Source organism: Harpia harpyja, chromosome 21, assembly GCF_026419915.1.
Source record: "Harpia harpyja isolate bHarHar1 chromosome 21, bHarHar1 primary haplotype, whole genome shotgun sequence".
In the NCBI taxonomy this organism is placed as follows: Eukaryota; Metazoa; Chordata; class Aves; order Accipitriformes; family Accipitridae; genus Harpia; species Harpia harpyja.
The window spans coordinates 12,200,303-12,223,282 of NC_068960.1; the positions used below are offsets into that span (position 1 = coordinate 12,200,303).

Consider the following 22,980-nt stretch of genomic DNA (forward strand, 5'->3'; position numbering starts at 1 on the left):
CAGCAGAATGACTTAGTCCATTGAGTTCACTGTGGATGCATCCCAAAGTGGGCAAAAAAAAAGGGTGGAAGTTGTAAGCCTGAGGACATATGTCATTATCTTTTCTGAATTCAATAGTGGTTTTTGTTTTTTTTTTTTTATTACAGAGATTTCCCTTCCAATAAAGGAGGAACCATCTCCCATTTCTAAAATGAGACCAGTAACAGCCAACATCACTACAATGCCAGTGAATACAGTGATATCCCGCCCACCACCACAAATCCAAATGGCCCCTCCTCCTGTGTCTTTAGAACCAACAACCAGCTTGTCTATAAGTTTGGAAAACCAACTTGAAGCCCTCTTGGATGGAACTTTACCATCAGGTAATGAAATTCCTCAACTGACAAGCAGTAATGAGGACAGAGAGTCATTTTCTTTAATTGAAGACCTCCAGAATGATCTGCTTAATCACTCCAGCATTTTAGATCACTCTCATTCACCCATGGAAACATCTGACCCACAGTTTACCACGAATAATTCTTGTCTGTCTCTTGACCTTCCTGATACAAATTTGGACAATATGGAATGGCTAGACATTACAATGCCCAGCTCCTCATCTGGACTCACTCCTCTCAGTTCTACTGCCCCCAGCGTGTTTTCCACTGACTTTCTAGATCCACAAGATCTACAGTTGCACTGGGATTAAACTATAGCCAATGAGAACACGACCTGCAAGTCTCTTCACAGCAGAGGTCCATTGTTATATCATTCTGATTGCAGTTAAGATAAATTAAGACAGTCATGTTTGGAAGAACAAATGCTTGAAGCTAATTCCTTATTGATTTTCAAGTTTACAACAGTGAATTACTTTATGCTCCTATCAGTAATGCAGATTAGGGCCCTCTGAAAGCTGTATTTCACAAGTCAGGAAAGGATGATTGTAGTTACTGATTAGAAGTACCCCAAGGTAAACACATCACAAATATTTAAGAAAGAAGTTATGTCTCTGACTTTGTAATGCTTAAATGAGCATCACAACATGGCTAAACTTAGAGAAGAAAAAGTGAGATTTCAACTGTCTGTATTGACACAGTGAGCAAATGTTTGGGGGAGGGTGAGGTATCACTGCACTTCATTGTTCCTGTGGATAGCCTGAGCCAGGTTCCAAATGAATTGTGAGGGCAAAGGCAAGTAGAAGCACTGGCTGGTTCAGTGAAATTTCATGTATCTAGTCTCTTAATTTGTTCAAGTTGTTTTTATATTTTGGTTTTGTGGTTTTTAAAACTCTTCCCCCATTCTTTAATCACGAGGGAAGAATTTAACTGCATCCAAAGGGATATTAAGTGTAACTGCAAGAAATCCACCGTAGCTATGCCAGGTAATATTGAGAACACTGAATTTTTCTATAGCAATGCTCTGCATTTAATAGCTAGGTTTTAATGTGTATATCAGACAGTTATTTGTATACTCTTTTAACTTTGTATAGCTTATTTTTGTGAACAGAAGGGAACAGTGGTCTTCAAACAAGATTACTATAGTGGAAATAATAAATATCCTAATTTACTCTGTGTTTGAGGATATTTGTTACAGATCATTGAATCCAGTATCTCAGCATATTACAACAGTTTGAGGAAGTAGAAAAGTTTAATTAATGCTGTTCTGCACTACGATCCTGCAAGCATCTATGCAAGAATAGTCCCAATGCCCTCAATAAAAGATGTTTGTAGGATCAGACCAAGTTGCAGGGGCAGTACTGACAGGACAACCATCATTTCTTAATGAATACTTTATCTATTGAACAGCTTTGTCTACCACTACATAACATCCAGGAAGCTAAACGGAGAAGCTGCTCAGTGAGAATCCTAAATAGCAGTATCAGGATGTACTGGTTTGTGATAAGAAGGCTATGTCATATCTGAAACAGATAATAGCAAAAATTAAGCTCTTACCTCAAAGCACAGCACGTGAAAATATTAATTTTTTTTAAAGCCCTTAGGTTTTTTTTTTCATAGTCTATTATGATAGCAGTTTGAAAAACAAACAAAAAAATGCAAATAGAGGTAAAATACTTTTAAGTTCTATGGTTGTCTCTCAGGTAGTAGGTGTTAAATGTTGCCATAGATGATGTAGGCTGATCATCAAACTTAAAATTGGAATTATTTCCTATTAGGGAATTCCTAAATTAAGATAAAAAGAAACAGTCCCCTATTTCCTGAACAATGGAAGCTTGATACGTTTTCTAGTCTGAAAACTGATCTCATTGCAGAATTTCTTCCTCACCGCCAGCCTTCAAAAATAAAGTTTTGTAGGACCTAATGAAAAAATGCCCTGAAGCTTTTGCTTACTTCTTAGACTAATGATATATATCAGAGTATCAAAGAAATAATGAAAACAGAAAGTAGCTGTTAACTATTTAGCAACCTGTATCACATTCAAAAAAACAGAAAAACAACACAATCATGTTAACATCAAACAAAATACTTTTGTCAGAAAATGTTGTGGAATTAACTGCAAATGCAGTCTGGTTTACTAATAATGGCTTCAGATAAAATAGTGGATTACATCATTGATTCAAGGTTTAAACTGGCATCATATGTTTGCATCATATCAGTTACCAGCACTTTAAATCATTGTATTTCTTCAATAGTTTTACAGGCCAGGATTTACTTTAAGATTAAAGTACAGAAAAACAGTCTATGGAGATTTTTCACAACAAAAGATGAAGTTGAAAGACCTATTTCCTTATTCCTTCTTGCTGTGCCTACAGTACTTGAGTACAATATTGCACGTGGACTGTCTGCCTTAAATTTTGATGGTATAGGAATCTTCAATAACACTGAACAAATACATTCAAGTTTTTGCATTCCTTTTCATCATATTATCTTGGGAGCTAATACTCTGAGATACTAAGTGCCCTCAGCTGTTACGAGAATAAGAATTAAGGACTCTTGGTCTGATAGGAACAACTTTGAATGAAATTTAGTGTTCTGCAGTACTGTCAATTTATTATGTGTGATACACCAGACATCATACCACATATGTGTGGTTAGAGTTACCCCTTCCTGACCCTGCCTTCTGATTAAGTACGAGGCAAGTAAATTAATTTTTAGAGGACAAAGGAACCTAGAGCAACTGTACTGTCGTTTTTGATGTGCATGTAAATAGAGCTTTAAACTGGCAAAGTCATCTTGCTACAAAACTCTCCTTATTGACAGTGTAGAATGTTAACTAATCCATAGGAATCTATGTGCAGAAATAAACCCAAACAGTTGAGATGTGTTGTTATCAGTACAGTACAGCTTTCTACTCTAAAAGTCTATTTGAAAAAAAAAAAAAAAACTATTAAAAAAATTATGGGATCATTTTAGGTTTTGAAGTACAAATATTCTAGTGTAGGGAACGTGTGATTACTTTTTTGTACATTTCAGAATTGTGTATTAATGGTTTGCTTTAGACTTTGTTCTGAAATGTGATATATTTGCCATAGTTATATATGCCTGTTATGGCAGAAATAGATTTTACTTAGACTTCTGTGTGTGCATGTTTTACATGACAATTTTTGTAACACAAATACAATACATCTTAAATTTAATCATGACTGTGCAGTTTGACTGTACAGAACTGAAGATTTCTCATTAAGAGAACAGTTGCAAAGGAATATACTGGCACTAAATCTGCCATTTAATGCCTGCAATATACTAACAGAACACTTCCCATCAAATGTGGTGTTAGTAGATCCTTCAGAGTAATTAGGAATACCATTTTATCAGTGTGAAAATCGAAAGTTGGTGTTTACACTTATAGACACAGAGCTCAGACATACATTTTACAAGGCTAATGTTAATCAAGAGGAGTCACATCATGCTTTTAATACAGAAATGGTATTTGTTATGCACTTTTAGTGCCATTTAGCATTAGTTAAGGCAAGTAAGTTTACAGGCAAAATGTTGTTTAACATTATAAATAGTTAAGAAATCATTGTCATAAATTTAGCAATTCTCTCTGAGAATAAAATAAATTTATGGCAGTTGATCTCTACAGAGATTTAGAGTCTAATCCAGCAGTGTGGGCTTTCAGAATCAGACCTTCAAAAAGCTGAGGCCACAGCTTTTAGAAGTCATCACTACTTAATACTGCAATTTCTTTCCAAGGTACTTCTAAATTCACCACCAGGAGTTATGTTCAAGGAAGCAGGTGATCAAAATGGAAGTTTCAATATTCAGCTTTTATGTTACGTAATCTCAAACATTCAGATGCCTGAAAAGTGTAGGCACCACAATTGGAAACCAAGCACAAGCTGCTGAACTGTTTTCAAGACAGAGAAAATGCAATCATAGAATACATTTAACTGGAAGGGCATTATGTAATCAAACACACTAAAGCTCACCGATGTAAACTATTATTATTTGGATGGCATCTTCTGTGTATTATAAACTTAAAGCAAATTCTATTAAAACTGGAAAAAAAATTTCTTCCACTTATCTCTAGTAAATGTGCTGTTGAAACTATACTGTGGTCTATTAAATTGCCTTTTGATAACTTCTAGATGATACTAGAGATGGGTTTTTATGTGGGATATGTGGAATGGAGTTGCACATAGTATATACATGGCCAATAAAGAGCATTCATTAAAACCTGAAGTAATCTCAAATATTCCTTTTATACCAGTCTGCTAGGAACAAAGTGCAAAAATGAGACACCTACATCATTCTGTAGTGTCCAGTACTGAATATAAAGACTTTTTAAGTTAAAAGTGCATACATGTATTTGTAGAAATCTAGCCAAAAAAGCCATTCTAGCTATGAGAGCAAATTCTCAAAAAAAAGCAGGGAATGGTTAATAACTATATAATCATGCTATTTTTATAAAAAACACAGATATTCAAAAGACAGCCTAAAATAAATTATAATAATATAAAAATTTAAATAGGAACCAAAGCATTGCCATTTATTCTGCCAAAGGCGGCACTTCATATTTTGAAGCATAGGAAACTAAATCCCCAAAACTATTATCCATACTTTTTTAAAATCAAGGATGTAGATATTTTCAAAGCTGTTTTTGATGTTTAACAGTACAGATTTGTTTTTGTTGTTTGAGAAATTTGTATTAAGTAATAGCACAGGCTTTTTTCCAGATAGGATTTTCCTTCACAGTACTGCTTGCAGTAGAAATAACGCTAACCCTAGTAGGTGTTTCTCTTCTTATTTTCATAGTCATAATTACGTCTTAGCATCTCATTTTGTGAAAAGAAGAAGATAGACATCTGTCTCTAGGGCCCTCTTCATTTAAGCACTACTTTACTAAATGCAAATTATGGCAATCAGGGCATCAGTTTATGTATTGCCTTTCTATAAGAAACCATGATGCCTTTGTATTTGCTGTTTGCACCCCTAAAATCAATTCCATATGTTTGAATGCCATATGTTTTGCACATTGTACTGTATATATGTAATGCATACTGTATTTTTATATGTGTACTACATTTATCAAATATTTTGTACATAGTGGCAATATTGTAGCTACTGAGGAAATGTTTGATATTTCAGCATTTTTGCTAAGTGTCTCAAATAAAAAAGGAAAACTGTGTTCATTTGTCCATGCTTACTACTTAAAAGTGGAAAATACCATTAATAATAATCAACAAAAATTCTGACTCTTATGGGTCAGAAACATTTGGCCTATGTTCTAAGTACCCTTCTCAAAAAAGGGAGTAAGAATGAAATCTGCACTTAGACAAAGTCCAAAGGAATGATGGTTTGTCTTCAAAATCAGAGCCAAAATCTGTAAGAATAGAGATTTGCTGAACTCTAAAAGTTTAGGTTTGGACTTCTCCCCCCCCGCCCCCCCCCCCCAAGCAATACTATTATATTAATTCCTTTCCTGTTTTTTATTCTTTTCTCAGGAAAAGGTAGGGTAAGAACCCTGACTTTTCAGTACTTTTGTCCTTTAAAAAAAAAAAAAATCCTAATGTATGCACAAGTGTAACTATCTTACATAACACACAAGTAAAATATATGTGATACTCTTCAATATGTTTTAAATGAAGTGGCTTCATAAAAATTAACACAATTGTAATCAATGACCTTTTTATATAACTCATAAGCCATACAGCCATTTTGTCATTTGTCACCATATTTTCATGATGTGCAGTTGCTGGGGTTCACCCCCCACCACTCATCTCTTAACTAGTTCATTGAAAAATGACTGTTTCTTTGGCTCAGCCCAATCTTAAAAACTGAAGCTTCCAAAAATACCTATCCTGCCATAGTACTTTTTAGAAGGTATGAACAACTTGGAAGGGAGTGCTTTTCCTGTGCTACCCAGAGAGTAACCATGTGTTAACTGCACAAACCTAAGAAGCTCTGACAGTGTACTAATACCTGCAAAGATGTATTAAGTAATTTTGGACATTCCCTGTTCTTTTTCACAAGAGCAAAACACCTTATTTAAAAAGTCTTCCAAAGTCCAGCACAGAAGAGGACTTTAAAGTTACATAATGCATGCACTGACCACGTATGACTCCGCAGGGGTACTAAAGAGCTCACTGAATAAGCACTAGTTTAAATCCATCCCCATCAAAGAAGAAAAATTGATCAAAACAACTCGAGATGCTGTGGTAAGACTTGGGAAAATATAGTATTCTAGTATGTATTTTTGTCAACCAGAGAGAGTCATGTCTCTAGCAAAATTCTCTAAGGATAATCTCTTGGATTAGTCCACACCACTAGCTTGTGGAGAGGAGAACAACCTGCATGTATAAAAGCAACAGCAAGGGAGATGGGGGGGTTCTAATATCGTTACGACTCACAGTGCCAGAGTAAAAAAGGAAGAAGGGAAAAACCTAGTTTCTTCCTCACTCCAAGTGAGATTTTTTTTTTCAGGGAGGGCAAAAGGGCAACTCAAAATACAGAATAAATGAGGCATTCCAGAAAGGTGTGTGTTCCTATTGTGAACCTCTCATGTCACTGACCTGGAGCAAACTGGTGGAAGGGTTCCACTGAGCTGCTCAGATCAGGCCACATAGATATATCTCTCAGAAAGCTGTGCCTGTGTGATCAGGCAAGCTCCTGATTATTCCTCAGATAGTTTAACCTCATTTGTGAGTCAAATGCAACATTTTGTTCACTTATGCAAATGAACCTTTAAGGCTTCTCAGAGTGAAGTCAAAAACTATTAAACTACCATTGCAGATTGCTGGGTGTATTTCACCTTGCAATACAGACTTCTGTTCCTAATTGAGTTACATTGTCACAATACAGAAATAATCCGGAAGTAAGTTTATATGCGCATTCTTATCAACTACAGAATACTGCGATTCTTCTTTATACTTTACAGTACTAGTCTTGAATTTAACAAGAAAGGAAATAGTGTTTGTATCATATTTTTCTGAATAGGAGCTACCTGTTCACAATAAAAAATAATTTGTAAAAAAAACAAGTACAAAGAATAAGGCTATTCTGTGAGAGATTAACGGATATTTCAGAACTATAATACCGCAAAGAAAGGATTAGAAAATTATTTCTGATGTAGAAAAGATTGCACCTACTTTCATTCAGGACACTCCCAAATTCTTCCAAGGTTTTCAAGATGTTCTGGATTGTGGGATTGCGAATTTGCATTTGGTATTCTGCTCAGTTTGTGTTCCAGAACACCTCTATGCATTTCTTCAGGAGAATGAGCTATTGAGCTATAAGCTGTTCAATATGCACAAGCTTCTTTTCATGATGAAGCTGCTTCATTTAAATATTTACTATTATACCTCCTCTTGTGGAGGCAGTCCCCATACTAGATCACCCACCGCTTTCTTATTACAGTCTGTTCAACACTGATGACATCAGAACATGGGCAAATATTACAAAACCTGTAAAGTAGTAAGTAGTACTCATAAAACTGAACAAATTGAAACTTACTAATATGCCCTGTAAATTTAATAAAATACCTTTTCTTCATGAACTTTAACCATTCTAAAAGTTTGTAGGCTATATATGCCACAAACTTACTTTCAGATAGCACACACCAAACATAAATATTGCAAAACAACCGCAGCACTTTTTGACTATGCATTTGTGCATTACAGAATTTATATTTAGAATATATCAGAGATAAAGCACTTGTTTTGGTGCCAACTGGCAATTTGGGGTTTTTATTGTTTTTATTGAAATACAAACACATAACCCTCCCCCCAAACTGTATTCATGTTAGTATTATGATGTAAACACCAAGACAAGAAGGACAGATGAAGCTTGAGATTATGCTTAATGAACTTCTTACGCAAGCTAAACCCTCATTTTCAATAAAACCTGAATATATTAAACCATGTTCTACAAATGGCTATCATTACATTTCTCTTTACTCTGTACAATATTAAATGCTACATACTCTCGCCTATTAGCTTGTTGTGTGTTACACAAATGTTGCTAGAGTGATATATTTCTTAGAATATTTGTACTGTCTCAAGTCAGAGATGTTTCTTTGATAGCAAAGAAGTCACACAGACTTCCCCACACCCCATACTATAGTCTACAACCCCACCGAGACCTTCCTAAAAGAGAATCAAAGTAACAAATTAGAGGAGCATCTGAGACACAATAGCTGTTTCTTTTTTCCTTTAAGTGTTTATCCATAAATTTATAGAGTAACTTTAAGAAATATTTCCCTTCACATAAAATATTACCTGAAGATGAGTCTCCAGTCTTCTCTGCAGAACAAGGACTGCAGGGCCACTCTACCATAACACTGCATCATTCTTGAATCCCTCCAAGACGACTGCTGTTGATTAAAAGTTAAAATAGTGAACAGAAACATTCCTTCATAAAGCTAGGACAAAGTCCAAGCTCAAGTAATTGATAACTGAGAAGCAGTCCAGCTGCCCCACAGCAAGTCTTTATAAACTCAGTTACAGAGTTGCACAAATTCTGCATAAATATGAGTGTTCCCCTGTATGTCCTCAAAAGAGTCAGGGAGATTTGTAGAAAGGCCTAGTTTTGTACATTAAACCAGACATCAAAGCCCTCTCCTAAAGCAACACCTCCATCTCATAAGAGTGAGGCTTAGGGAATGAAGAAAAAAACCTGGTGATTATTTTCTCCTTCCAACAAAATCTCTGACAACTTTTCAGCATTGGAGTCTTCTAAAGACTTTCCTTTAGGAAAGTCACATAGTGTTTTAAAAAAGATTTTGTCAGAAGAGAACACTGCATAAGGAGGATTCAGCATAAAGAATAAAGGCTTTCACGTGGAGTTTGAACAAGGGTAACAACCAGCATAAAAGACACTTCCAAACAAAAGTATCCAGACATCAAGACACCACAGGCAATTACACATTTTAAAATCAAATCTATGTTTTTAGTTATAAAATGTATTGTTTTGATAAATCAGCTCACCATTAAACAGCACTTTGTTAAGACAGATATAGTAACATTTTTTCCAGACACATTGAGAAAGTTAAGCTTAGAGAGTAGGCAACTTTTTTAAAACCCAGTCAAGTATTTCCTCTTAATCTACTCAGAAGACCTTTACAATTTCAAACTGAACTTTCAATCTCTCCATACAGTTAAGGAAGAACTTTAGCATTAGAAGTTGATTTACCGTTAAATACTATTTCTGATGCCAACCGAATACATTTATTAAAAATGTAGTGCATTTGAAGAGATACAACTCATACAAATTCTACACATAATTCAAATAGTCCCCTCTGCTTCCTCCCAGCACAAAATTACTTCTCAGCTTATAAAGATACAAAAACATGAATAAAACAAACACAGACATGAACTGCACAGGAACTGTGATGACAAGTTACAACTAGCAAGTATGGCACATAAAAGAGCATATTTGGTAATAAGCTAGTGGGCCAGAAATGGAAGGACATCAGTCAAACATGATTTATTAAAATCTAGCTCCTTCCTACTGCCAGCTTGGTAATACTAAGAGTAACTCTTCTTCAGTCAGCTAAGATAACTGGCCCTCTGAGGTCACTCCTTATCATAAAATTTACGGGTGTGAGAGTTGAGTCAGGCAGTTTCCACTCCTATGCATCATCACACTTTTGAAGTGCTGCAGTGACCACAATGATCAAGACAAAAGCAGAATACGACAGTACTATTCTGGCTTCCCAGCTTTCCATAGTCCAGATGAGGGCATGTCCTTTGAAGCTAGCAATGAACAAGACTTGCTGCATCCAGCAAGTGTTGAGGTTGGCCAGGCCATCAGCTATGCCCATAAGGGCTGGAAAACCAGAACAAATCACCTTTGGGACAGCTATGCCAGGGTTAGTAGCAAACACACTTAACACAGGCTGACTATCCAGTAAGGTAATTTAGATCAGACACCTTTCACTGCAGGTGGACCTAATTCAGATTGCTCTGCTGAAACACAGGCAGGCACGCGCGCATAGAGTTATCACAGAGAAGCTGACAAATGGCAACTTTTAAAGAACTTAAATTTATTTGTACAGTCAAGCCAACAGGCACGAGTTTTCCTGATGACAGTTCAAAGAACATCCCAAAAGGATATAGATATATTAATTTTTTAACACACCTGCATTACAGCACCACCAAATTAGTAACTCTGATCTCAACCTTTACAAAGGTACCTCTGTTAACATGTTTACATGCTTCTTCCACCAAAAGAAAAAAAAAAGAGACTGACGATAGCTGGGATCAGTACCACCCACAGGTCAATAAACAAAATTCCTTTCATCCAGGAAGACAGAATATAACTTGGGTGTCCAGCAAAAGTTTCACATGGAATTCAAAGGGATCTCCATAATGAACAGTAGACGAAAACTAAAAGTTTCATTTTCAGGTCACACTTGTAAATATCTAGGAGACCAATGTATGTATTTCAATACCTTTTCAGCATTTCACAACACTAAGTTTTTATAGGGAACGTACGAGGCACTTAGTGATTTTAATTTAACATTTACCATTTAATTATCCCAACGTTTTGCATTTCTGCTGCTTTCTCCGAGGAAGAAAGTTTTATTCCCGCTTTTCTTCCCCCTCTCGAAGCTGCTCTTTCTGGTCTGAGGAAGACTACATTGCTTCCAATACGTTTACTGCTCTGAACGCAGCGAGTGCCATCTTTCGGTGAAGAAAACGCCCGCCGCAGCTCAGCTGCGTGCCCGTCACTTGCGGCACCACAAAACCACACCCTCCCCCCGGGGAACACCCCTCTGTCGGCCCGGCCCGGCCCGGCCCGGCCGCCCTTAGAGGCGGGAGAGTCCCGGGGCCCCGACGCCTCGCCGGGGCCGACGCTGGAAGAGAGCGCTGCCCTTGCGGACGCCTCGGACGGACGGACGGACGGACGGGACAGCTCCTCGCCGCTCCCAAGGAGAGAGGGACTTCCCTCGGCCCCCTCCCACAACTACCGCCTCCTCCTTAGCAGACACCTACCGAAGGGCAACCTGCTGCCGCGCCCTCCGCGCCTGAGGGAGAAACGGCCGCGCGCAGCGCCCCCCCGGGCCGGACCGCCTAACGGTCGCCAGGTGCTGGCGCAGGCGCACGCGGCGGACCGCGGGGGCGTGGCGGAGGCGGCCGCCCGCTGCTGGCGCGCGGCTGCCGAGGGCGGCAGGCAGCGCGGGAGTGGCGCCAGCGATAGGAGGGCGTCGGGAGGGTGCGGTAACGCAGGCGCGGTGGCCAAGTGGTAAGGCGTCGGTCTCGTAAACCGAAGATCACGGGTTCGAACCCCGTCCGTGCCTTGCCGGGCCCGCGCCGGCGGGAGCATTCCCGATCCTTTTTAGGGGAAGGCGGGGAGCCCCGCGCCTCCGCCCTACCTGGCGGCGCCAGCCAGGACGGACGGACGGAGGACCCGCCCGGCGGCGGCACTCTCTGAGGGGCCCAAACGGCTCCGGGCCCGGGAGAGCACCCGGCAACGGCCGCGGGTCGGCTGCGCGCCTGCAATGGAATGCAAGCGGCGGCGTTTGACTTGAGCGTACCGAGCACAAGTAACGCCGCTGAGGGGTGTCCCACCTGCGGCAGCGGTGCTCCGGCCTCCACCAAGCGACCTGGCGGAAGCCCTGGTCCTCCCTCCTGCGCTTCACGTCAGTCAGACCTGCGCTCCTCTACCTCGCTAAGCCGGCCGCCGAAACGAAACCTCTCTCTCCGCATTTGCAGCAACGGAAGCATTTTTCTTCAGACCACCTTCCTTGGGGCCTCACCCTGTGGTCAAGAGACCCTCGAGCTCAACCTGAAGAAGCGAAAGTAGCAGACGCTGTCACATGTGCAAGGAAAAGATGTCTACCCCAGGGGAAGCCGTGTCACACGCGTTTCCTACGCGGCAGCCTCGAAGCACGCGCTGGCGCCCACCACAACGTGGATTCCTTCCTGTGAGGAACAAGCGGGGCCTCTGCAAACTCTTGTTTGAAGAGCCGTTCTCCACAGGCTGCAGCTACCAAGACCATCCTGTAATTCCTGGTTCTTTTCATTGCTTCCCTAGCCTGTAATTCAGTTAATTATTTATTAATTTAGTTCTGCCTTCTGGTTAGTAAAACATGAGGTTTCTTCAGCTACATCACTAACCACTTAGAAGGATTATTTGCAATCTGGTTAGTGTCCACTTTACGTTTTCTGGGTTTTTAAATAGAAAAACTCCCTGTGACATTGAAACTGGGTAAGGAAAGGGCAGGTTGGTTACGTGCGATGCTCACCCGTCTCCAAGCACAAGCAAACACTGGGTGCGTCAGCCACACAGCTGGTCCGGCAGGATCACGAGCAGCCGGGAAGTCCAACTCGGGGACACGGACAGGGCCAGCCACCAAACCCGTGCTTAAAACCATCGTAACGATGTAAATAATAACAGCACTACACACTGAAGGAAATCTTTATTGATTCATGTTTGATATTTGCTTGCCATTTGAAATTTCACTGACCTTTCATTAGTCCACACGGTCAGTTTTGTTTTCTTCCTCCCAAACCTTCCTCTCATATTCCGCACCACTGTTGTCTAGAATCAAAATTGTACAACTGTTGTATGAACAAAAAACCCTGTCGTTACCTATTTACGCTAGATTTTGTAAAATCTTTTAAAATAAAATACATAAATTCTGATAGTACGTCAAAATCATCATTCAAGTTGTACTTTGATTTAAAGAAGGGCTGTAACCATTTATTCTGTATAAGGCTTTTTTTTTTTTCACAGATTTAGTGTTATGAAGATTATCTGACTGTATTAATTACATGCAATTAAAATCTATATTTTTTGCACTTACTTAGTTTACTATCAATGTTCACAAGTGTCCAGAACCGCTCTTCAGCAAATTTGGCTGAAACTTTGATGAAGCATCAGCAGAGAGGAAATCATAAGTGCTTACCTTCCAGCTCATTTTTTAACTTGAAATTTCTAGTATGAAATCCATGACAACACTGCCCAATCTCCCTAGAGAGAAGAAAAATGTAAATTATTGATTTTGAGCAGTGACAGTTTCTGCACAGAGCACATGCAAAACTACAACCCAACATGTTCTAAACTGGTTTCTGTTTTCTTAGATATTTTTACTCATGGATACGAAGGACAGTGAGGAACAGCCGTGTCCCTGAAGCTGCTTTCATAAGAAGGTTTTCAAAACTAAACAAAAATGAAACTCAAGGACAAAACATGTGTTTGATAAATACTGCTTTCTGTTACTCCAACCTCAGGGATAAACTTGGAGAGGAGCCACCCTGCCTGTGATGAGTAATGCTTTCATAAATTCTCTCTTGTTTTTTAGAAATATAAGACTAAGCCAGGTATGCATGAGAGCAACGGCTGCGTCTCACCCACCTAACAATGGTTTGAGGGCCGTGAGTCTGTGTTACATGACACACATAGAAATTAGACAATACAGAGCCTGGTTTTCCATAGTTTGCAGACAGAACTTACGTTTTGCTAAATAACATTGCTAAATTATTAGCACGGTGATTTTGCTAAGTAACATTTTAAGACGTGTCTTATGGTTATTTACTCAAAATTAATTTTATAATTAGAAAACTGTCTATGAAATCACAGCATAAGAGAAGCTAGTGCAGACCAGAAATTGATAGCTCCGGTACCAGTTAAGATGTAGAGATAATTAACATTCCACACAGGTTGACTGCCATGACATAGATTCATTTACGTGACGTCAAACCTTTTTGAAAGTGGTCCTATGTTTGCCTTCAGCTTTCTCCCTTCTAGACAACACAATCCCCAAATTTTAACATCTCTCCTTTTAGGTCAGGCTTTCTACACCTCTAATCATCCTTGCTACAATCACCCAGATCCTCTCCAGTTGCTACACACTCTTCTTGAAATGAGGACCCGAAGCGGACACGCTACTGCTGCTTACCAACACTGAGCAGAGCAGAGCATTTCTACACATCATGACTCCCAGAAGGACACCATGAGCGGTAAAGTGGGAATTTGCATTACGCGTACCCGGCAAAGCCTGAGCTGCCGTAGTTATAGGGCTACAAGAAGCTGCAGAGCTGCCATCGCATCACACGACGTGAGTCATTACGTGTGAGCACAAATTATCCGAACTGGCACACATGGCCCTGTCCCCAGGCCGGACCGTGTGACGTGAAATTTAAGCTGGAAACTTCCTCTCTCACCCCGCGCTTGGCAGCGCTGCAGCCCCCCTGCAACCCTGGCCCCAGCGGGGGCCAGCCCTGGAGCCGGAGGGAGGCTGCAGCTCCTGCTGTCACCCAGCATGCCGGCACAGCAGGGCGGGTGGCCCACAGCAAGTGGTCACAACAGCAGCCAGAGTCCGATGGGGCTGAATCTGTAGTATGGAGTCATGTGAAATGGGTCCTCTCCTTAATCCAGCTTCTAGTATCCATCATTGCATCATCTTTTAGAAATGATTTAGAAATCCCTCACACTGTGCAGTCTTACTGGTGAAAGCGGAAGGTGGAGCAAATTTAGTTTCATCATTTTTGTTGTTTTAACAGAGCCTCTTGCTGCCTTTTTGAATTAATTGAATTTTACATGTGACAACCAGTATGACCAACAGAGGACAGCACATCCATTTCTTTTAATGATCAAAAGATCTTGAACTTGAAGCTGCCATTCACTTTTTTCGCTCAGGAAGTGAGAGTGACAGGCAGAGTAGAGCAGTGTGCCGTAAGTAAGCCAGCCAGCTTAAAAAGGCCTTTTTGCAATTAACTAGAGCCGTTTGGAATTCCAAGAGATTACTTAAAATAAATCTACTTCTAACCAGGCATTATTGCTAACGAAACACTGTGGGTGCACCTCTCTGAAAGCTGAGTCTGTATTCTGAAGGAATTGTTTACTGAGCACTGCGATAACAGTTAAAACATACTTAGGAGTCAAAGCACACTTAGGATTGTCAGGTGAACTCTGCTAATTCCCCTTCAAAACTGCAGACAGACAAGGTGCCTGTAACTAAGTTTTGATTAAATGTGAGTGTTTATAAAACACTGAAGTAAAGCCAGACTACAGTGTTTTTATTGCATTTGATTTGAGGGCAGAGAAGACTCTGCAAGTCATAATGAAATTCAAAGAACAAACCCAAGGATTTCATGTGGCTGAGGGGAATTTCATTACGGAAATTCAATTAACCTGCAAGAGTTGCACACATTGAAATCTATTATCTTTCCCCAAAAGCTGGCTTTTTTGTGTTTTTTACAGCAACCTTTGCTATTCCTGGATAAATAATGCTTTATTACAAATGCATTGACATCTTTATATAATTAATGGCATGTAACAACATCTTCATCCACTATTGCTTTGCAAACATTCGCTTCTGCTTTCTATGAAATGTATCAAATAATAGTGTTTTTTTAAAAGATATGACTAAAGAAGGATGGGGTGTTAGACACAAGCACAAAGCAAATACACAGATCTAGGCGACACGTGAGGAATAACAGTGGCTCACGGCAGCGTGCAGGTCTGCTGCAAGTCCCGATTTACATTTGTCGGTCAGGGCCTGATCCTGTGAATTGCTGAGCAGAATTAATTAACAGCCTAAGATACCGTTAAGTCAATGGGGACCGACAGGGCTCAGCAGTTCTCAGTATTGGGGCCCTTAAATAAAAGCCAGCCTACGGATTCCTGTTCATGCGAGTAACGATACTGCACGCATCTACAGTAATAACATGAATTATTCACATCAGTGTAGCGTGAAAGATGCAAGCCACAAAGCCTGTTTAAAATAACACACGAACATTAATTAGCATTCCTGTGATACATGGCAGGGTTATCATTTGGCCCATTTTTCACTCATATGCATATTCCTTTTATTTGCTGTGTACATAGGTCTGATATGAGGACATAGGGGAAAGTAAATACAGGAGATAAGACATCTATAAACATTAGTAGAAAATGAGGGAAGGGGGTTACTGATTAGCTTTCTTCGCATATGAAACTCCTAGATCATATCAGAGAAATGTAAGTTAAGTGTTTTACCATTCTTTTTTTAACCATTATCTGATCAGAGAAGCATGAAAAGCACTTTATTGCTCACTTGATTTTTTTTTTTTTTCCTGTGCTAGGAGCCCTCTGCAGGAAGTGAAGCTGAATTTCACAAATCTTCCCTTTCTGACGTCTCCCGAATTTCTAGGAATGCCCCTTCCCTGTTACTATATTTGGAGGTAGTTTCTAGGAAAAAAAAAAAAAAAAAAAATTCGGACGGTCTTGGACTTACCACACCTACTCTCGGAGGACTCTTGAGCCCCGGGTCTCCTGGCACGGCCCCCGCGGAGTTGAGGAGCTCACGGCTCGGGCTCAGCAACTCCCGGCGCAGACTGCACGTCTTTGTAGCACTGTTGGAGGAATGAGCATGGAGAGGGAGTGGGAAGGGGAGAGGTGTCTTTGTGGCAACAATGAGTGAATCTTCTCTAGTTTTTTTCCTGGTGGCTGCTCTTTTTTTCCCCGTGCACTTTTTTTTTTTCTTTTTTAAAGGAAGAGGATCTTAAGAAAAAAAAAAAACAAACCCCTTCTGGATTTTTCCCCCCCCTCCGCTTCCCCTTCTCCCCCTCCCCTTGATGTGGCCTCTTGTTTAGCTTGTGGCGTGACCGTGATGAAGAAATGTTTCTGGGCGCCTGGCAGGGTGATCTTTTTATGTAATGAGTCAGGATTTTGCCAACGGAAGGAGCCGGCCCGGAGCGAGGACCGAAGGGCTGTCTCCTTTCAAGAACGGGAACCTGCCAGGCGAGCGGCACCCTCTCGCCGGGATCCCGCTCGCTTCGGGCGTTTATTTATTCACGGCTTGCGGGGGCAGCGCCGGGGGCACTGACGAGTGGTAAGTTGCGCTCTCCTTCCGCGCCCCCCCGCCATCGCGCCGCCCGCCCGCGGGGACAAGCGTGGCCCCGCGCACGTCCCCGCCGCCTGCCAGGCCCGCAGGTGGGGCCGCCGCCCCGCGCCCCGCGCCGCCGCCGCGGGCAGCCGGGGCCGCGCCCTGCCGCGGGGAGGGACGGAGGGACGGAGGGACGGAGGGACGGAGGGAGGGGGCGCCGCCGCGCCGCGCCGCTCCGCGCCGGGCGGGCACCTGGGCGCGCGGGCGCCGGCCGAGCCGGCGCGGCCGCGGAAAGGCGCCCCGCGCCGCCGGGGGGGCGGGCGCGGGGGCGGCCGCGGCGCGGGGCCGCGCATCCCCGGCCGCCTCCCGGCGCGGCGCGGCGGCACGTGCCGGCGGCCCCGCGCCCACCTGCCGCAGGCCGCGGAGGGGGCGCCGGCGGGCGGGGGAGGCCGGGCCCCGCCCGGCTCCGGCGCCGTGCGGGGCAGGGGGCCGGTCTGCCGCCGTGCCGGGCGCCCTCGGGAGCTACAGGTGTTCGCTCCTCCCGGGTGTCCGACCGGCGGTCCCGTCCCGGTGCCTAAACGTGGCTGCGGGGTCGACTTTCGCCGAACGCAGGCGGGCGTGCTGATAGGTGTCGGTACGTGTCGTTCGGTAAGCTCAAGTGAAACGATAGTAAGAGAGGTCCTCGAAACCATCGCAGCCATAAGCAAGTCAGTTAATTCCGCTTTCCACAGGCCACATATTTTGTTTTAACGTTTCTACTTAGCCAGAATTTCCATCAACTTCTCTGCGTTTTCCTTTCAAGATGTATTTGCTGATTATACAGCCGCTCAGCTAGGACAGCGTTCTTTGGCTCTGCGTTTTGATTATCAAAAGCAGAACAAATGCTCAGTAATTAGTTTCTTTTAAAGTAACTGACAGCATTTACCTACTTCAGCTGTCCAAGTGTAAACGGTAAGGCTTTTAAACTTGGACTTTATTTGGAAGTTCTGTTGGAATTATAAACTGAGGATTTAGAAAATACGGTCCTTTTGTCTACAGATCTCTGCTTTTCCTCTCATCTTTGAAGGAAGCTCTTAAGAAACATAATGCTGAGGGCAGTGAGATTTAGACACCCAGCTGAATACTTGAAAATACCATTGTTAGTGGGAAAAGACCCACTTGTTTCAAGTGAAGTGAAAATATCTTCTAGTTTAGTGTACAAGTAACAAATATAGAATAATGACAGACATCTCTCTATAATGTGTCAACTTCAGGCTGAAATATACTGGAAGAGATAAACAAGTAAGTTGTTACTCACTTTGAGAAGAAATCTTAATAGATACTTCGAGTGCTGGGTCTAATAAATAACTGTTATTCTGGGGGAGTTCTGTGTCATTTTATAGACACTTGCAGAAGGTGCTGCTTACCTACTTAATAAATAAATCGTTAAGCGTGAATAAAACCAAACAGTATCTGTTAGCAATTCCTGCTGTCCACAAAGTGAAGGAGTGTGTATTGTGACTTGGCTATAATATTCTCTGTTATTAGTCTGAAAATTTCCCACTTTATAAGCAATGATTCTCTCAGTTGATTGGGCATATCTTACAAAGATACTTTACTTACAAATTGAATCTCGGAAGGTTGTGGTTCCAGAGTCGGGGTTTTGGGGGCGAGATGAGCTTATGTTTTATCCAACTGGCCCACAAAGTCCCGCTTTTGGTGGTCACTTTGTTCTGCAAAAGAAACCAGTACGTTATGGCTCTTACAGTGGACATTAAACTCAGTAGTAAACTACTGCTGCACTTAGTAAAAGGCTACTATACACTTTAAATAAATAATAATATTCTAACTTTAATGTCATCCTCAGTGATAAAAAGTGGATAGAAAATACTATCATTCTGAAAGTTAAACATAAAAAAAAAAGTTTTCTAACTGGTGGTGGTGTTTTTCTCTTAAAAAGCCAGAAAAACCAAAGAAAAAGTTATGTTTCAAAGAGTGGTCATTCGATATAGGTGAATTGGGAGAAAAGGAAGTAAGTCCCTAAAAAAGAGAGGCAGATTAAACCTTGAAAACATCATATAAACACCAGTAACATTTGTATTGTCAGTCACCTCCTCAGTTTTTTTTCTCACAAAGTGTTCGGTTTTAATGTATCTCATCAACTAGCTGGTTTTTTACATGTGTGTGTTTGTGTGTCTACATGTGTACAGTCTGTATCTATGAATCAATTTAAAGATTACTAATTTTTGTACTGATAAAAGTTGTAGAATATATTCTTATGAGTAAGGCACTGTAAACCTGAGCTTGGTAGAGCTGTTCACGTTACTGCTTACATTTTTGTATCAATATCCTAAAGAATCTAAGCATATTTTTTACTTAAAAATTATGTAGTTGTACTTTCCTCATGGGATTCTAGTAAGTGTGGAAAATTTGTTAGTAGATAAGCTGAACTTTCTTGTGGTTCTGAATATACCGTACATATATTTAAGACTGAATGAAACACATTACAGTCACACAATATAATTTATAGAATGGGTCATGTATACAGCATACGCACACAAAATACATACAGGAGCATCCTCTCAGTTGGTGTAAACGTGTCTGTCACAGTTTTGACATTTTATGCCAGCTAATCACCTGCTTAAGTTACACATAAACATCTAGACATTCACATTGTGGTCACATTATCATTGCAGTCAGATTAATTTTAAGTGCTGACCTACTCAGGCTGAATCAATTTGAGTATTTCAAAAAGGCCTGGAAATTCAGCTGAAGTTACACAGTGATACACTGTTAAAGCGAAGTTGTTGGTATGTGATATATCTCATGACTATATGCAGGATCTGTATATTCATGCAAATGGATATCATGCTGAATTATCAAGATTTTTCTATGGAATTCTGTTATTTTACATTTTATAGCAATGTAATAGCTACACATGTGAAATAGGACATATCCAAACCTCAGTGCAACAAATTCCTCACTTGTTTAAGACTGAAATCTGATGTGGAAGAGCTTAGATCTGAATTGTGCTGCTAAAAGCCTTTTAGCTACTATTTTGCATGGAATAATGCTGTTCAAAAGCAGCATTTATGAGAAGGTTAAATTTTCATGAACCAATTAAGCTACAAATTTAACTGTAGAAATTTTTTATTTTTGTATTATAGTACTTACTTTGTGAATACCTTCTAGACCTGTTCAATATTACAAGTCATCAGATTTGGATTGGTTTAACTTCTATGGTCTCTTCACTAATATTCTGAGAACATAAGAGCAGAGAATCAGAGATCAGAAAGTGGATCGATGTGAGGATCTTGCTTTAAGGAAAAGAGAAACAAACTCACGTATCCAAAGAGCAGCAAAGATCAACTCTGCTCTGCTGAAATACAGCAGTTGCTTCTCGCCAACTATTACTTTAAAGCTCTTAAATTAAAACATGTAATTTTGTATAGCTACTTTCAGTGAGATGTGCTTTACGTAGCGCACTTTGTTAACCAGCTATTTTTAGATATTTTTTCAAATAGGTTCTATCTGAATCTCTATTGAAGATACATAAAATTCACATGCATTCCTTCTAGCACCAATAACCTAGCTATAGAATTAATAAACTATTTAAATGATTAATGAGCAGTGTTAACACAGTTACACTTCTGTAGGCCTTCCTCGTAGAAAATTCTTATTCACATTTTTTCCCATTAGTAAGCTTACAGAAAGAGCTGTTTGTCTCTAGTGTGCAGTAAAACAGACAGTTTTCTACTACTACAGATATCATGCATATATATTAAACTTTCAATGTATGTTCATTTTATATGTGTTACCCAAATGAATGATGATTACACAAAACAGTGACAGATTCCCTAAACATCTATGTTATAAAAATTTTATCTCTTTCCCTCACACTGGTTTTCCCACAAGGTTTGCGTGCAGTGTGGGGTGGTAGCCTCAGAGCTGGGACTCCTGAAGTGCACTGCATATCCAGACCATTAATAATTAAATACCTGGGATCAGTCTATCTTGCTACTTGAAATTAAAAAAGAAATTTACAGAAGATAAAAAGTAGATGGTATGTTTGGAATCAAAATTAATTTTCCTTGAGATAAAACCTGTCATGAATTATTGAAAAAATAGTATTTAGAAAGATCAACTCCAATTATTTATTGCATTTATAATTTATAAAATTGAAAGCCCTACTAGTTATGTTTCTATTTAAAATAAATTTTAAACTACATTTTTAGAATGACTTTTCTGCATTTTTAAGCAAACCTTTAAAAAACCAGCTTACAAACACTGAATCAGCAGAGGATTATCGAATGGCCTAATCTGTTTACTTTTGAAATTTTATTGAAAGCAGTGAAAAGACCAGGATCTCCACCAGAATCAAGTGGCATGGTTTAGGGATTGGTCTGTGGCCTGCATTTTCTGAAGCAGGGCCTCAACCTTTGACATCTGCTGACCTCATGTTGCAACAGAAAAGTTTTGTGACTCCCCTCTGATGTAGCCATAGAAAAAAAGAGACGGAGGTAGTGACCCCGAGTTTGGAAACTCGTGACCTGGAACAACTAAAAATTTTGCCTTAGTAAAGGCTACAAAATCAGTTATCCCCTCCTATGAAGCTATCCAGAGTTTTTGCAGGGCAAGAACAGAGACATCCAAGGTATGATTTTTAAATTGTGTCTTGTTCTTCGCTCTGTTATAATGTTACACATCAGCACTGCTTGCCTGCGTAAAACCTGGACCTCATGCCACAAAGAAAATCTATACAAATATACACCAGTATGTTCAGAATGTATTTTTCAAAGGTATCACTCAAAAATCCTTTTTTATTTGCTGTAAAAATAATATTTAGCAGGTTATGAAGAAAAAAAATTGTAAGGTTTTTTGGATGGCTTTAAAATATTGGGGGAAAAACATTGGTATCACCTGGAAGCTGCACCTGTAGTGGAAGAAGTGGTAGAAAAGTGGTTGTATTACATGAACTGCCAAATCCACTTCAGACCACGCAGCTTGAGACTGTGAAGCTTCTGGTGAAATTAATCAATTTAAGGCATCATCTGCCCTGTTCACAGCAAACATCAGTTAATAAATACGCAAATCTCTTGTTGCGATGTCATATGCTTTTCTCAGTCAAACGATGCAAATGTGTAAGGAATTTGGTAAAGGTACAAACATGGAAAAAAGAAACAAAGAATCAGCTTTTTTTGCATGTTGTCAAAATGCCCAAATAATTTCTGTTTACAAGGTTTCAGTCCAAGGGCAATGTTTATGTAGGTGACATGTGAATGGAAAGGTATTAGTCAGTTTGTGGATTTCTTTCAGGACATCTCTACAACATGTACAGAATAAATAAAGATAATAGGAATAGAAATAAAAACACACCTATTATCAAGCTAACTTGCTTTGTGAGCTAGCCAAATATGACTACATATTAGCGGTTGGTTTCAGAAGGTTACCACTGATTTCTGACTCCCTGTTAGGTATAAAGGCTCTTCAATTATCAACATTTTATTTTTCACGTTGGAATCATAATTCTCTACAGACAGGCTCTAGAGTTTTAAAATACATTTTTTTCTTTTCCTGTTTGGAGCATACCTGCTCCTAGGTGAACTCAAAAGAAGGCTTAAAAACAATGCATCAGTCCTAACTGATTTCCTAATATACTGAATGCTTACATCGTTGATACACATTAATAACTTTAAACAAAACTATTTCCATCTTTTTAGTTAATACTGCTGTAAAATTTTAATTTAGCTGTTAATGGAGGAGGCTACAATTCACCAGTGTAATGTAGTATTGATGCATTTTTGCTATTTT

At 40.2% G+C, this 22,980-nt stretch overlaps 1 protein-coding gene, 3 long non-coding RNA genes and 1 other non-coding gene across 15 annotated transcripts in view; 3 read left to right on the forward strand and 2 right to left on the reverse strand.

Moving 5' to 3' along the window:
• Positions 1 to 5,565, forward strand: part of MRTFB (myocardin related transcription factor B) — an 85,113-nt gene extending 79,548 nt beyond the window's left edge. For all 9 annotated transcript variants that reach the window (XM_052773468.1, XM_052773465.1, XM_052773466.1 and 6 more), the window contains one exon: positions 147 to 5,565. In XM_052773468.1, the coding sequence (XP_052629428.1) occupies positions 147 to 685 (539 nt within the window). In that variant the 3' untranslated portion in view covers positions 686 to 5,565. The remainder of the gene's footprint in view (positions 1 to 146) is intronic.
• LOC128135034 (uncharacterized) overlaps positions 1 to 11,975 on the reverse strand; it is a 33,354-nt gene extending 21,379 nt beyond the window's left edge. The window contains exons 1-3 of the long non-coding RNA XR_008232904.1: positions 10,903 to 11,975; positions 8,654 to 8,748; positions 7,526 to 7,840 (exon numbers count right to left, since the gene is read on the reverse strand). This is a non-coding gene — a long non-coding RNA (uncharacterized LOC128135034). The remainder of the gene's footprint in view (positions 1 to 7,525; positions 7,841 to 8,653; positions 8,749 to 10,902) is intronic.
• Positions 11,605 to 11,676, forward strand: TRNAT-CGU (transfer RNA threonine (anticodon CGU)). The gene has a single exon. It is a non-coding gene; the product is annotated as a tRNA-Thr (tRNA).
• Positions 11,976 to 12,009: 34 nt separating the features above from the next.
• Positions 12,010 to 16,569, forward strand: LOC128135033 (uncharacterized). 3 transcript variants are annotated; one of them, XR_008232901.1, is made up of 4 exons: positions 12,010 to 12,762; positions 13,463 to 13,649; positions 14,168 to 15,056; positions 16,448 to 16,569. It is a non-coding gene; the product is annotated as an uncharacterized LOC128135033 (long non-coding RNA). The 3 variants fall into 3 exon arrangements; XR_008232903.1 differs by having other exon boundaries at positions 14,168 to 14,439; positions 16,448 to 16,565; XR_008232902.1 differs by lacking the exon at positions 16,448 to 16,569 and having other exon boundaries at positions 14,168 to 14,439; positions 14,885 to 14,967.
• Positions 12,782 to 16,951, reverse strand: LOC128135035 (uncharacterized). The gene is made up of 3 exons (XR_008232905.1): positions 16,600 to 16,951; positions 13,288 to 13,352; positions 12,782 to 12,920 (listed from the first exon to the last, which is right to left on the reverse strand). It is a non-coding gene; the product is annotated as an uncharacterized LOC128135035 (long non-coding RNA).
• Positions 16,952 to 22,980: the final 6,029 nt, after the last annotated feature.